This window comes from Triticum aestivum, chromosome 5D, assembly GCF_018294505.1.
Source record: "Triticum aestivum cultivar Chinese Spring chromosome 5D, IWGSC CS RefSeq v2.1, whole genome shotgun sequence".
NCBI classification, from domain to species: Eukaryota; Viridiplantae; Streptophyta; class Magnoliopsida; order Poales; family Poaceae; genus Triticum; species Triticum aestivum.
Window position 1 is genome coordinate 6,848,437 of NC_057808.1, and position 14,890 is coordinate 6,863,326.

Below are 14,890 nucleotides of genomic sequence, written 5' to 3' on the forward strand. Positions count from 1 at the left end.
GTATTTACATATCTAATTTTAATTCTAACAAAACCTATTATGAAATTCATTGTACCTATAGTCAAAATGTCCTTCAACACCCCTTAGTCATACTGGGCGATCCTGCCGCATTAGAGAAACCACACTTGTGTAAACTTTAATTGACTAAGTTGAGAGAGTGGACTTTCAAAATGTGGTATAGGGCGAGCTCACTATCCTCACTTCATAGAAGTTTCTATTTTTTGTTTCTTCCAAACAAAATATATATCAACCTGAAACTTTGCAGATCAACAAAATATTAGGAACCACAATGTGAAGAAAACATTTTAGAACTTTTGGTGCACTACAAATATATAAAAAGAGATTTTCCAAACAAGAAATACCATTTAAAGTTTTTTTATATTTTGTGCAAAAAAAAGTCAATGTTTTTACATGTTATAGTTCAAATGTATTGTTAACATGCAAAGTCTGAATTATAGTATTTTTTGAATAAATAAAAAGGAAAAGTTGTGCTAGAGAGGAGGTACTGAAGTGGCGGGGGACTGGCGGCACTATTCAACCAATGTTGCGAGGCCCACATCGAGATTGGCAGTATTGCTACAGGCCCATGTCTTTTACCGCAGAACAGAGAGAGGCGAGGGCTCCAGCCACCGGCGGAGCGAGAGAGGCGGAGCGCCAGCCACCGGCGGCGGCGGCGGAGATGAACGGAGATCTATATCGGCGGAAGGATCCAGATAGATCGAGCAGCCCACGCGGCACACCCACAGTCTGAAATCTGAGCTGCGGAGTAGGAGAAGCTCAGCAAAATATGCGGTGATTGGTTTGCTGTAAGTCAATCTGAAACCTCATTTTGCTTCCACTCTTGACCGCTGTTTTTGATTTCCCTGAAATCCAAGCTTGGTGCACAAAATATGCCTGGCTCTCTCTCTCTCATTATTATTTCCCCCAATGTCCTTTTTCCTTTTGGGAAACAAAATGTTGTGGTACAGCAAGAATGAGCCAACTATTGGGGCAAGATCAACACAATTTTTCGATACGCTTATTGATTTTCTCTCATCATCAATAGACTTCCTACTGCAAGCTTAATTAACAGACAACATTAGTAATTAAGGAACCGATACCGATACACAAAGAGATCCGGGCTGTATAATGCCTGCGCATAGTTGACTTGCATCATTGACGTGAAAGAAAGCGGGCCGTCCACCACACTGGCATTGTGTTGCAACTTGCAGGTAATTTAGCCTCAAATCACATGCTACGTCACCAAACCATGGGCTGCAAACCAGCCACAGTATGCGCGTCTGTCAGCCCTATCCTTGATTACAAACTGCTACTCTGACTTCTGAACGTCCGGGGAAGCTAATTGGTTCACACAACGTCTTGACATTACAACTTGACATGTCTAGACTCAGTCCAACTATTTCAAAATGTTTCGTCCAGCTAGGTTCCATCATACAGCGTTATCAAACAGGACTACTCCTTCCGTCCGCGAATAAGTGTACATCTAGTTTTTGTCCCAAGTCAAAGTTTTGAAACTTTGACCAACTATATAGGGAAAAGTAGCAACATTTATGACACTAAATTAGTATCACTAGACCCGTTTTGAAATGTACATTCGCAATATACCAATTTGATTTCATATATGTTACTAATCTTTTCTATACGGTTGGTCAAAAATTTAAAACTTTGATTTAGGACAAAACCTAGATGTACACTTATTCGCGGACGGAGGGAGTAGGTCACAAGTATAGGTGGTGCTGGTTCCACCTACATTTCCCGGAAGACATTACAGCTGGTCTTGTGTTATTTTGCCGTGTTTCAATTCCACCAATCTTCCAAAGTTCAACGCTGAAAGTGAACCACTGTGTAATTACAGCTGAACTAATTAACCATAGTATTGTGTGCAAAACCATGATAGACACCAGCGAAGGTATTGACAACTTCTATCCCACTTGTATGTATACATCATCATCCTAGCTAATTATTGCAGCTGTGTATAGGGTCAAGTCAACCCTTGTTATACTTGCAAAACGAAGCAACTATTGTCAGAGATAATGATCATGTCGCGCACGTCATGGGTATTTAATTTGCACTTGTCCCAATTGGTTATGCAACAATGTTCACCCACTGCACATTAATGTATAAAGCCCCTTCACTCCCCAACCACGCAGCTAGCAGTGCTTTTTGGGCTGTCAGGCATTATTCCGTTTCTTCATCCTCCTGGTTAGTGATTTATGCTCGCTCCCTTTTTGGTCTCCCAAGTCCTAAGTTCCTCTCCTCAATGAAGTTCATTATAAGATCTTGTGGTGTTCATGCTATTTATCAATACGCATATGTGGTAACTCTGCAACCATGTACTATATCAGTCATCTTACCCATGAATATGTTCAACATAATACAAAGAGTCTTCGAAAAAATTATATTAAACCAGATATGCAAAAATTCTCCTGATGGAGGCGTTTCATGAGTAATCCTTTTCCCCTTTTTTTTGTACAGCCGAAGTGTTGTTGGTGCTTTTGAATTTTTCATGCTTCCCTGCTCCTTTGTTTGGTTGTAACTCCTTCTAATCTTAAATTTTTAATACAAGATGTGGATCTGCAAGATTCGATTGATTGAATCTACAACTTAAAGTAAAAAAAAACCTTCACAATAATATAGGAAAATATTTCTAGATTCAATGATGTGGATCTGCAAGATTCGATTGATTGAATCTAATAATTTGGTGCATGTATGGTGAAGGCATCCAAGATGTTTCAAGTTCAAAATACAACATGCTTCCTCTTACTCATCAGTTCTTCACCAATTTTATACAATACCAAACTGGTTAATCCATTTCTCAGATACAGCATTTGCTAGTTTCCCGGTGCACTCCATAGCATAGTAAATCTCTTCAAAAAGGTATGTATGGTTCTTCTACGATATAGTCGAACATTTGCTAGTTTCATGTTGTTTTCAGTTTATGACATTTAATGAGACATGCTAAGTAAGGCAGAAATATTTTTGTTTTTATTTTAAAAAAATTGAAATTGTAAAGCAACCCCCCTACAGTATTGATACTTACATAGTCACTCAAATTCAGATTTTGCAGAGGTGGGACCCTTGCCTACCTCAGGAAGTTCATATATACTACTCCCTTAGGGCCTATTCTGAAGTCCTCCAGCTCCATGCTTCACAAATTCCATGTGCAGAGCCGATCCAAACTTTTTAGCTCCTAAAAGCTCACTTCAAGAAGTTGTGGTCTATCGTAGTGTAATAAACGTGGAGTTCCTGAAGCTGGAAGTCACAGCTCCAGGAATCCTCTAAAACATGGAGTTGGCTAAAATTACCCAGTATGCCACCGCCAAGTGAAGAAAACGTTTCTTTTAATCTCTCTCCTCCCTTCTTTCTTTCGTGAAAACTGGCTCGTGGCTCCTTCGTACTAAACCTGCCTCTCCTTGTTTTTTGAGCTGCATGCTCGCCTTCAAATTGGGCTACCAGCCCATGGAACCATCTCCATCCAGCCCAATATGTTCCCAAACGGACGTGAATGGCTACCAGCCCAAGCTAAAGATGGAGAAGTTGTTTTTGCCCCCCTACAGACGTGAATAGCTGTGTGGAGTGAGAAGCTAGGTTGGGAAACTGAATTTTTGGAGTTGGGAGAGTTGAGAGGACTTCAGAACATGCCCTTAATCCCATAATATAAGAGCGTTTTTGACACTACACTAGTGTAAAAAGCGCTCTTATATTATGGGACGAAGGGAGTACTATCCAGCTTGTTACTGGCGGCTAGGAGACGAGAGGGGAGCAGTTGGAGCGTGGTGGTTCCTTGTTGAGATTTTGAGTTTGTTGCCCCAGTACATGACGTTATATGTGACACTGTATCCGTCAGACAATGCAAAAGGACCATGGGTGTTTCCTAAACTACTTTTTTTCTCACGACATCTTTTTTTCTTTGCCTTCATTAGGAAATATGTTCTGCTGTATTTAAAGCTACATTAAATATATACCTTCACACTTTTCTTTTCTGTATTCACCATAGAAGGTCCGAGCCAGCTGATATAACATGAATGCAGACAAGCGTATACCGTTGCATGACTTACAGAAGATTACAAATGATTTCTCAGAGCACTCAAGAATAGGTAGGGGTGGGTACGGAGACGTTTACAAGGTATGCCTTATCACTTGACATTTTTGTTTCAACTAATTAATGTACCAGCACTAACAACGAACGACCCAGTTGTAACAAAATAATCATGTACAATGCTTATGTCAAGCAGGGAGTTTACAATGGGAGAGAGATTGCCGTGAAGCTACTCCATGTTGATACTCTACGAGGACTTGATGACCAATTGTTCAAAAATGAAGTTGGCAACCTTTTGAAGGCTGAGCATCCAAATATCGTACAATTAGTTGGTTATTGTTATGAAACAAGGAATATATATGTTGATAACAATGGTGCGAACGATTTTAGTCAGCGCATATATAAAATCATCTGCTTTGAGTACTTGCAGGGTGGAAGCCTTGACAGGCGTCTATATGGTACGACAACGTAACTTATCTTATGTGTTTAAAAAAAACTGAACTTCTAAATTCTCATTTGTATAACATTCTCTTTCTCAACTTGTGTAGACCACTCTTTTGCACCTAATTGGAGCACACGTTACAACATTATAAAGGGGATCTGTGAAGGTCTAAATTTCCTTCACAAATGTAAACCACGAATTTTGCATCTTGATTTGAAGCCCGCCAATATATTACTAGACAGTTCCATGGAGCCTAATGTGGCGGATTTTGGATTGTCAAGGCTCTTCACACAAACACATACTCATGTCACAGAAAAAATCATAGGAACCCAGTAAGTAGCCTGTGGAATGCACCATCTTGAATTTTCTTTCTTTTGTAATCAAATAAATGATACCTACACTGACTTTGTAATTGGTATCACGCAGGAAGTACATGCCACCAGAATTCATAAAAGATCACATAATCTCACCTAAGAATGATGTCTTTAGTGTAGGTGTTGTCATGATAGAGATAATGACAGGACCTACAGGTTACTCCAATTCTTTTGAAATGGGCGATCTGGCACAACTAAGGGGGCAGGTAAGAAAAATATTTTCAGTTTTTGCACTTGAGTTCATATATTAAACCACCACATCATGAATATGTTTCATGTCTATACTTTATGCATTCTGATCATCCAAGTAATGAGCTAGTAAATTATTTGAGCAATAAAAAGGATATAACCTAAAACAGAAGATTTTTTCCTTCTTTTATTGTTCGATAGGGAAAATGTAAACTCCAAAGTCCAATAACTATAGCACTGGACATCCACTATATGTATAAGGAACCTAAATGACACTGTTAGTCGTCACATAAATATGGCAGTCAAATCACTGATGTAATTAATCTGCTTGCTAGTAGAAAAATCTATGGCATACTTTATTTTGTAAACTACTTGTTGAAGAGCCAAAAATGCATATTGAAGATATTTTAAATATGATAAGAAATGCACATGAAAATTGCTTCATGAGGGAGATAATAAGCACATATACTCATAGTACATCTCTTTTATTTCAAGTTTCTTCTGATTAAAATGGCTTTCATCTGCAATTTGGAGCAAGTAAGGAAAAAAATATCTTTGCTCTCAATTTCTTGAGAAAACAAATTTAGGAGAACTTCTCTCTCCCTAGTAAGTGTTCATATGCAATGCACGTCTTATTAGGAATAAAAAATTTGAATACACAAAGCATGTCTCAACTACAACATACTTTTATGATTTTAGATTCATGTCACTATTAAGCAAACAAAAAAATCATCAAATCACTGGAGTTAGTTTATAGTTCTCCAATATCAACCTGTCAATATGCACTCAAGACTTATTAGAAATGGCACAATACATCTCTATGTTTTTACTTGATCAGCACCAGCATACATGCTAAAGCAAATATCACTGTTTGTGTTTACAAAGGATAAAAAAGGTTATATGAAATATTCCAATTAAAAATAACATAAATGCTACTAAGTATGTTCCAAACAATAACCTTCCACATCATGAATATAGTAGTCACATTACTTTTTAACGGAAAGTTGCATGTTAAATGCCGTCCGTACATGCCTTACACAAAGGGAAAATTCATGGATTCATGCCTCTGTACCACACTATTATCTCCCTATAGTATTTCAAAAGTTCAGAACAAAGTTCATTTGTTGTTTGGAAGTTCAAGAACAATTAAGATATAACAACGACAAAAATAAACGGTTGAGTTTTACATCAGCTGCAATACCTACTCCTTAGGTGATAATTTACTGAATTAACATTATAGTTTGCTCTATTATATAACATCCTTTTCTCAAGTGAATTTGTTATTCATCATAGTAAAAGCAACTAACAATATCTTTGAGTAGTTAAAGCTTGCTTGAAGAAAAGGAAGAAATCAAAATCAGAAATATCTATTTATCACCTCTTGAAGCAATCCTGAAACATGACGTCACATTTGTTAGGAGCCGTTTTAGCATCAAACTCATTGAGATAAGTTGGGTTTTAAACGAAACCGACATGTATTCAGGGCCGCGACATGTTGGGAAAGTTAGGTAGGCTGCGTTGGTCAGCTCTTTGAGCCCTATATGATGTCAAATAAAACTCAAAAAAGTTGTGCATTGGAGCAGTCTAATACCCCTCTATTTCTTCTTTCTCATTTGATTTCTTGATTGCCACCTCCTATCGTGATCTGTAAGCCAACAGAAACTTCTCCTCTGCATACAATATATTGATCATGGAACTTGTGTGTCAATAACAGTTTTGAACAAGTATCGTCTATCTTACTGATATATTTTCCATCTCAAATTATATCATATTCCTGTTTCATAGGTAATAGACAATTGGAAGAATAAGATAAATGCCACATCGAAGTACCCATTAGAGGAATCAAATCAAATGGAAACATGCATCGACACAGCAATGCGTTGTGTGGAACCTGACAGAAACAGTCGACCCACTATAGCAGAAGTTCTTGATATTCTGAACAAGACAGAAACTCATATTCCCAAGAGACAGGTATGATTTGCATACTTAATACAAAAAAAATGAAAGCTCATCCTTTTGTTTACAATTGGAAGAATATATTCATTTTGTTATAGTAGATCATGGAGAAAAGATAGCATTTAATTTGCGATTGGTAGAAGACAGTTGTTTGGCTACATGGACTAGTAGCAGTTGTAGATTTTGCAGTTTGATTTTCCCCAGTCATTTTGTTTTTCTGATGCAAAACTTACTCTTTGCACCTTTTTGATTTTTCATTCTTCTGTCTAGAATAAACTTCAGTTTAGTTCCATCTAATTTTTGGAACCGAAAAACTAGAGATTGCACTTTGAAAATCATTCCTTACAGCATCACAGCGAGTGGACCGGTGCTGGGAGCACGAGCTTGCCCGCGACGCTTCTTCTTCTTGGCTCCCTGATGGCCCCGGCCCATGCCATTCCCGTTCGGGGGGAACTGGGGCTCCCCGCGCAGCAGCTGGTAGCGGGGGGGGGGGGGGGGGGGGGGACCAACAACAGCGTCCCAACTTGACACTGTCAGAGGCATTAGTGGTATAGAAGCGCCAATGAGGGGAGAGTTAGTGCCACCATAGCGGAGGATGATGAATAAGGAACTGGGTGGCATAGAGGCCTATAATGTTGTAGTGTGGCTCTTTTGTGAAAGTAAATCTTCTAGAATCCTAGACGGAAATAGAGATTATCAAATCTTGGCATGTAACATCATCTGCATTTGAATTTGCAAAACAAAACTTTATCCGAACTTCCTACTGGACCTTGCACCGGGTTCATCCAACTATGTTCCACTTCCTATCAGGCAACATCGGGTAAAACATTTGTTGTATTTGTGGCCGGCCCATGGTGTCCTTCGATTAGGGTTGTCTAAATCACCAGACAGCTTCCTGAATGCCTCTCGGTGGTGGTAGCATCGCAAATAGTGTTGAGGCGGCAAAAGCAGCCAATATGTTCAGCTTTTCTGGTGTGTTGCATTTTGCCATTCTAGTATGTTGCATTTTTTAAATCCAGGAAATGATTTATTTTTTCCAGCATACTCCTTCGCACTAGGTATAGATTATAGGTTTTTTTTGTTCCGTGTTGTGTGTGTTTTGTGAAGAGCTATTTAAACAGAACCTTCTATAACTTTGATTACATAATCACTAGTAGAAAACAGGGCTTTCGTTCGGGCCTGGCCAGCCCATTAGTCCCGGTTCAGTCACGAACCGGGACCCATGGGGGAACTCGTCCCGGTTCGTGAGCCCAGGGGGCCGGCCGGGGCCTCGTGGGCATTGGTCCCGGTTCGTATTCACCCATTTGTCCCGGTTCTAGGCATGAACCGGGACCAAGCACGGAGATAAGAGAGGACACTTTTTTCTATACGTATAGTACGTAGGGTCGACCAAGCACGGAGATAAGAGAGGACACTTCTATCTATTAATTAGCTAGCTAACACAATATATGAAACACCTAAATTAACCCCCAAAACCCCCTAACCCCCCCTTAAAAAAAACAAAAACCCCAGCCCCTGAAATGCTGACGCGTGGATGCCTTTTGGTCCCGGTTGATGTCACCAACCGGGACCAAAGGCCCTCCTGCCTGGGCTGGCCGCAGCGGCCACGTGGAGGCCCATCTGTCCCGGTTCGTGTAAGAACCGGGACTAAAGGCCTAGGGCATTAGTAACGACCTTTTAGTCCCGGTTCCTAAACCGGGACAAAAGGCCCATACGAACCGGGACAAATGGCCCTTTTTCTACTAGTGAATGAAAGCATATCCACCCCGATCTTTGATAACGATGTTTCTCTTGTTCCATGTATTTACACATAAAATGTTCTTGCAGTTGGCAGATGTGGTCCTGTGTCCGACAATTGGTTCCAAGAGTACAATGTCTGATACATTGAAGATGATGATAGATGAACTAGAAAATATAACAAACCAAAACCAGCATTTGAGTTCTATGTCAAACAAGAGCTCTAATGTACGAGAAACAACATCAGATGTGGAGGAAGAAGTAGTGATTGGGAGGACTGAAGAAATAAAGGAAATAGTGGATACTATATGTGAGAGCATCACACCAGAGAATAAGATCACCATCCTTCCTATATATGGCATTGGAGGTATTGGCAAGACAACCCTAGCTCAGTTAGTTTTCAGTGATTGCCGGTTCGCAGGCTATTCTCGGGTGTGGGTTTATGTGTCCCAAAATCTTGACCTGAATAAAATTGGAAACTCTATTATATCACAGCTATCAGAGGAGAGCCACCTAGCTGAAAAGCAGATGATACATAATAAACTCAGAAATGTACTTGCTGGTAAGAAGACTCTTATTGTCTTAGATGACGTGTGGGAGGAGAATCCAGATACACTAAACTCTTTGAAGGCTATGGTAAGACTTGGTGCGGGCAGCGAGATAACGATTATCGTAACCACAAGAGATGAAGCCATTGCAAGGGAAATTTGTCATGCAGTTGAGCCATACAAGCTAGGAACTTTAACAGATAAAATTTGTTGGGGAATAATAAGACAAAAGGCTGCCTTGGAAGAACGAGTCGACAAAGAACAATTGGAGCAGATAGGAAGGGAGATTGCCATCAAGTGCGGAGGTGTGGCTTTGGCGGCTCAATCACTTGGGTATATATTGAGGTACATGAGCTCTGACCAATGGGAGTCAGTGAGGGACAGTTGCATCTGGAATTTATCTACCCAGAAAGATCCATCATCAAGAATTCATAATGTGCTTGCATCCCTGCTGCTAAGCTATAGCCATATGCCTGATTGGTTGAAGTTGTGCTTTTCCTACTGTGCAATCTTTCCAAAAGGTCATTGTATAGTGAAGTATGATCTAATTCATCAATGGATTGCTCTTGGATTCACCGAGCAATCTTATATGTTTGATCCTATGCAGCTCTGCGAGAATTATGCAAGGCAACTTTTGGGGATGTCCTTCCTTGAGTATTCAAAGACATCTTCGGTGAGTTAATTACTACATGATTCTATTTTCTTTTCAGCCTTATGTATTCCAACTCACAGTATATAAATTTATGGTGACTGCATTAAAAGCATCATAGTGCACATGCTTGTGTTGCAAAAAATAATTCTTGGAAAATTCAGAAATTTGTTCATTGTACAAGCGTACGAGGCTATTCCCGCTAACAAACAGTTGTGAATAAATAGTCATTCATTGACTGTACAAAAAGGATAAATTTCCTGCAACATTGTTTCCCACATTTTGGTCATTTTCATCTGTTACGAACAACAAATATGGATATTTAAAATGTTTTTGCTAGTGCGCATGCTCTAATACAGCACATAGTTGTGAAATTTTTATTTTTAAGTACGCAAGTGCAAGTAGTTGCTAACGGGTGCGTAGGTCCGTGTGTGGAAATATATATTAGCACTCTGGAACTCCCTTAGAAAATGAAGGTGTAGTAGGATACAGGGACAGAGTTGACTCCGATTAGATCGGGCCTACTGGCTGCCATGTGATGCAGAGGGCAGCAATGGTTGACCAAATTATCCATCCAATTCTGATTAATTTTAGCTAAAGGATTACTCAACATATAAGATGACTATCTCTTTAAGTATCTGTAGAAAAGAGGAGGTTTCAGGACGGTCGACGGCAGTGGGTTGGAGAGCTTGCGCCCACGGTGCCCGCCGTCACACGCGCTCTGTGTGCGGCATTGTAGTTGACAGGCGCTGGACGTGCAGGGCATTGTGAGTTCATCCACCTGGCAGATATCATGGAGGCCCAGATCGTACTGCCCCCTGGCAAGGACGACTTCAATTAGAACCTCCCGGCCCCTGGGTGCAGTCGGCGTATGCTGTTCTCTTTGATGGCACAGTGCAACCTCCATTCTGGCGTTCGATTTGGGAGGCATGGGTGTTTCATTGGCTTGTTGGCCCAGGATCGGTGCTGGACTGCAGATAGGCTGGGGCGCCATCGTCTGACCAATCAAAATGTCAGCGTTGTCACTGCAGCAGATCATCTTCCAACCATCCTTGTTCGGGACCCTCAAGCGAATCAACTTTTTCTCCTCTAATATACAGAGACACACTTTTATCTTTGACTAGGCATCTGCTCTAATACTATACTCACAACGTTAAAGTAGTGTTTCAAGTTAATGGTCATGAAAATATGGTACCCACATGGAAGAGTATTTCCATGGCCATACTACTATGTTTACAATTTTATGGCAGTACCTCCATTGAAAAATATAGTATTATAAAACGAAATAAATTCAAAATCCTGACACCATTAGGTATTCTTTATCTGCAGACTGATAGAACAAGAAGGCAAGACAAAGAATGTATGTATTTCACGATGCATGACCTAGTGCATGATCTCGCAAAAGAGATCTTGTCCCATCAAATTAACACTGGGGGAAACAAATGTCGCTATGCATTGCTCACAGATTGTAGCAGCTCATTGAAGTTGTCCGTGGCTTTTCCTGCAAATATTAAGGCTCTACATTTTCGGGACTGTGGCAAACAAGAACTTTGTGGTGGTGCATTTTCACCAGCTCAGTGCCTCCGTGTCTTGGATTTAAGTGAATGCTTTATTCAGAAGTTACCTGATTCTATTGGTCAACTGAAGCAACTGAGGGTTCTGTGTGCTCCGGGGATACAAGATAAGATGATTCCCAGTTGTGTCACCAAGCTCTCAGAGTTAAATTATCTCGACCTTAGATGCTCTCAGAAAATCTCAGCATTGCCTGATTCAATTGGTGATATGAAAGCTCTGCTGCATCTTGATTTATCATATTGTTATGAGATTTGTGAACTACCCGAATCCTTCGCGGAGCTGAAGCAGTTGGTGCATCTAGATTTAACATATTGCAGAAGAATATCTATATCAAAATCTTTTGGTGGATTTACCAATCTTCAGTATTTGAGATTAGCAGGACAAACTAATATAGACGTTGATAGGAGAGAGCTATCAGCGGTCATTGGTAACCTAACCAAACTTAGGTATCTAAATCTATCGGGATCCATAGAGAGTATGATCACATCAGATAAAGTTGACAGCTTGCTTGCCTCTATCAGCACACTTTCCAGTCTAGAGCATCTGGACTTGTCTTATAATGAAGCGTGTAGCAGTATACCAGAAAATATTTGCAACCTGAGGAAGCTTCATACATTGGACCTAGAAGGCTGCAAAAAACTGAAGAAGCTTCCCGATCGTATGGACCAGATGGTTAGTCTGAAGGTTCTAAATTTAAAACATGTTAGGTTGGAAGAATTGGCGGTCTCTCGCTTCAACTGTGCCTCTTTGCCACGCTTTGTGGTGCATGCTTCAGGTGATAGATGTTGCAGCAATATCATCCTTCTTCAGCCTACAAATCCTGTTGAGCTGTGGATAGATAGACTTGAAAATGTGATGTCTGTAGAAGAAGCACATAGTATAAAATTGATGGAGAAACAAAAAATTGAAGAGTTGAGATTTCAATGGACTGTAGCGACTGGAAGGTTTGTGGATGACAAGGAGGTGTTGAAAATACTAGTGCCACCAAGCAGTGTACATATATTGACTATATCTGGTTACGGGAGTGTCAGCATTCCTGATTGGTTTATGGATATTAGGCGATATCTCCCTATTCTTTCTCAGTTGTATTTGTGTTATTTTCCTAAGTGCAATAACCTACCACCACTTGGTGAACTACCAAACCTACAATGGCTGGGTCTCTACTATATGGAGAGCTTGCAAGAGTGGAACATGGGATATACCAGTGGTGAGGAAGGTGCAAGTGAGCTCCCTAAGCTTGAGTGCTTGACCATAGAGCATTGTGCCAAGCTGAGGATAAAACCATGTGTGCCTAGAGCTACGTCTTTGTTCATACGTGGTTGTGACGCAATGCTATCATCATGGGGAGAGAGCCCTCCACACAACGGTACTTCCTCTTCTCCATTAACACAGCTGGGTGTTGAAGACAGCAAGGTGCCCATGCATGAGTGGAGGTTGCTTCACCACCTCCCTGCCCTTAGTTGGTTATCTATCGTTAGTTGCAGTGATCTGACCACTTCACCTGGGGTAATCCAACGCCTCTCCTCCCTGGAAACATTGTGCCTCGGATCATTGTCCCTCAACCAAGCAGAACTGCCAAGATGGCTGGTTGAGCTGACATCTCTGCAGGAGCTAACTCTGCGTGAGTGTGCAATCACGACACTACCAGAGTGGTTAGGAGAACTAACCTCTCTCAAGAATCTGGAGATTAAGCACTGCGAGGGCATCAGGTCATTGCCAGACAGCATCCAACAATTGTCCAGGCTTGAAAATCTATGCATTGATGGATGCCCTACATTAGAGAAGTGGTTTGAATCAAAGGAGAACATGATGAAGCTCGCTCACATCAAAGACGTACAGGTATGTGCCTGCCAAGCTTCCAATCTCGTAGTGACAATTCTCCTCTCTTTAACCACATATGGCATGGGTATATCTCTGAATAATCATTCTAAGTGTTGAACTAGGTGTCTATTTTTTATCCTTCATTTGAGGCCTCATGTGTCTAGACTGCTGAGTAAAATAGTGACACTGCACTATTATTTATCTGAGAAGAAAAGAATTATGGTTGTAGTTGTGCCATAGCTTGGACAGCAATATATGCGTGCCCACTATACTGTTTCTGTTGTTCAGGTGTTCCCACTATCAGACTACCCACCAGACTCAGACGAAGAAGACTAGCAGATGACTCTTCTTCAGGGGTCGACAATGCGAGAGCTCTGCATATATGGGTATGCAGGAAGAGCAGCGAGTACCGCCGCCGCAGGCACGTACTGTGATTGATGAGGTGTGTCCAGATGTGCTGCGTAGTGCTGTGATGAACGTGCCTGGCTTCCCTGCGGAAGCTTTGAGAGTTGCCCTATCTCATTTGGAAAACACGTACCAGGTCTCTGCATATTTGAGAATGCAAGAGGAGCAACGAGTGTTGTGGCTCAGGAGCTTCTTGGCGAAGGGCACCGAGTAATCATTAGCTACTGCTGGTCAGCCGTAATTATAATGCAGAGTGATGTGACCAGGGCTCGGCATATAAGCAAGCATATATTTTTGCTGTTATAACATATTATGCATCAAAATCCTTTTGTTGGTGCTACTGGCCTCCTTATTGGGTTGTTTTAATGCATACTATGTCTAGATGTCGATGTATTTTTCCTTGTAACCTTCCTGCTGATGTTGGTATTGCTGGTAACTCTCCATCCTATCGTCGTCTTTTCTGTCCAGCTGCGATGGCTTCAGCTGATCAGCATCCTGGAGTGGATTTTATGAATGAGGTTCAAATATGACCATTCTTTTCATTAGTGTGAAATTTTATCAGTGAGTACTAGAATTTCTACGATGTGCCGGACATGGATGAAGTCATCCCATTTTTTCCTCTCGTAGAAACCTCTCAATTGGTGAGCCTGTTCCGAAATTTACTCCTTGGATACCACCAGCACCGGGAAGAAGTCAAGCTTAATGTTGATGCCTCCTTGCTCGATGGTGTTGGTGGAACGGGAATGATCCTAAGAGATGATTCTAGCAAAATTATTCACCTTTTCATGAGTGATGATCTGCTAGAAGCTGAAATTCTTGCTATGATCTGCTGGAAGCTCAAATTCTCAGAGAGTGCCTTCTGTTAGCTTTGCAATGGAGCCAATTACAAATTGATGTGGAAAGTGACTGTCTGCAGGCATTTCAATATTGTGAGAAGCGGAGAAGTCAACAGATCAAAGCATGCTCTCCTTATTAGTGAGATCAAGGATTGCATGCTGAACGTAGTTCTTGTATTACTCATATTCCTCATATTCACAACTCCTCTAGCCACACTTTGGCAAATTTTGGTAGATAACAATGTTGAACTGTTGTATGGCTGGGATCTGGTCGAGAGTCTTCTAGAAATTGTAAGCATGATTGTAACATTTTGATTGA

The 14,890-nt window shown here is 40.9% G+C and overlaps 1 protein-coding gene across 2 annotated transcripts; it reads left to right on the top strand.

Moving 5' to 3' along the window:
* Positions 1 to 583: 583 nt before the first annotated feature.
* Positions 584 to 14,277, top strand: LOC123119072 (disease resistance protein RGA2). 2 transcript variants are annotated; one of them, XM_044538732.1, is made up of 8 exons: positions 584 to 806; positions 3,998 to 4,126; positions 4,236 to 4,497; positions 4,588 to 4,813; positions 4,908 to 5,061; positions 6,830 to 7,015; positions 8,828 to 9,958; positions 11,264 to 14,277. In XM_044538732.1, the coding sequence occupies exons 2-8, from the start codon at positions 4,022 to 4,024 to the stop codon at positions 13,445 to 13,447; spliced, it is 4,248 nt and encodes a 1,415-aa protein (XP_044394667.1). In that variant the 5' UTR covers positions 584 to 806; positions 3,998 to 4,021; the 3' UTR covers positions 13,448 to 14,277. The 2 variants fall into 2 exon arrangements, with proteins under 2 accessions (XP_044394667.1, XP_044394668.1); XM_044538733.1 differs by lacking the exon at positions 584 to 806 and having other exon boundaries at positions 1,536 to 4,126; positions 11,264 to 13,348; positions 13,619 to 14,277.
* The last annotated feature ends 613 nt before the right edge of the window (positions 14,278 to 14,890 follow it).

Excerpts from the sequence above, each read along its gene's own strand:
- LOC123119072 (XM_044538732.1), top strand. The coding sequence starts at position 4,022 with ATGAATGCAGACAAGCGTATACCGTTGCATGACTTACAGAAGATTACA. Across the intron at positions 4,127-4,235 it reads GGTACGGAGACGTTTACAAG|GGAGTTTACAATGGGAGAGA; the intron begins GTATGCCTTATC and ends TATGTCAAGCAG. Across the intron at positions 9,959-11,263 it reads AGTATTCAAAGACATCTTCG|ACTGATAGAACAAGAAGGCA; the intron begins GTGAGTTAATTA and ends CTTTATCTGCAG.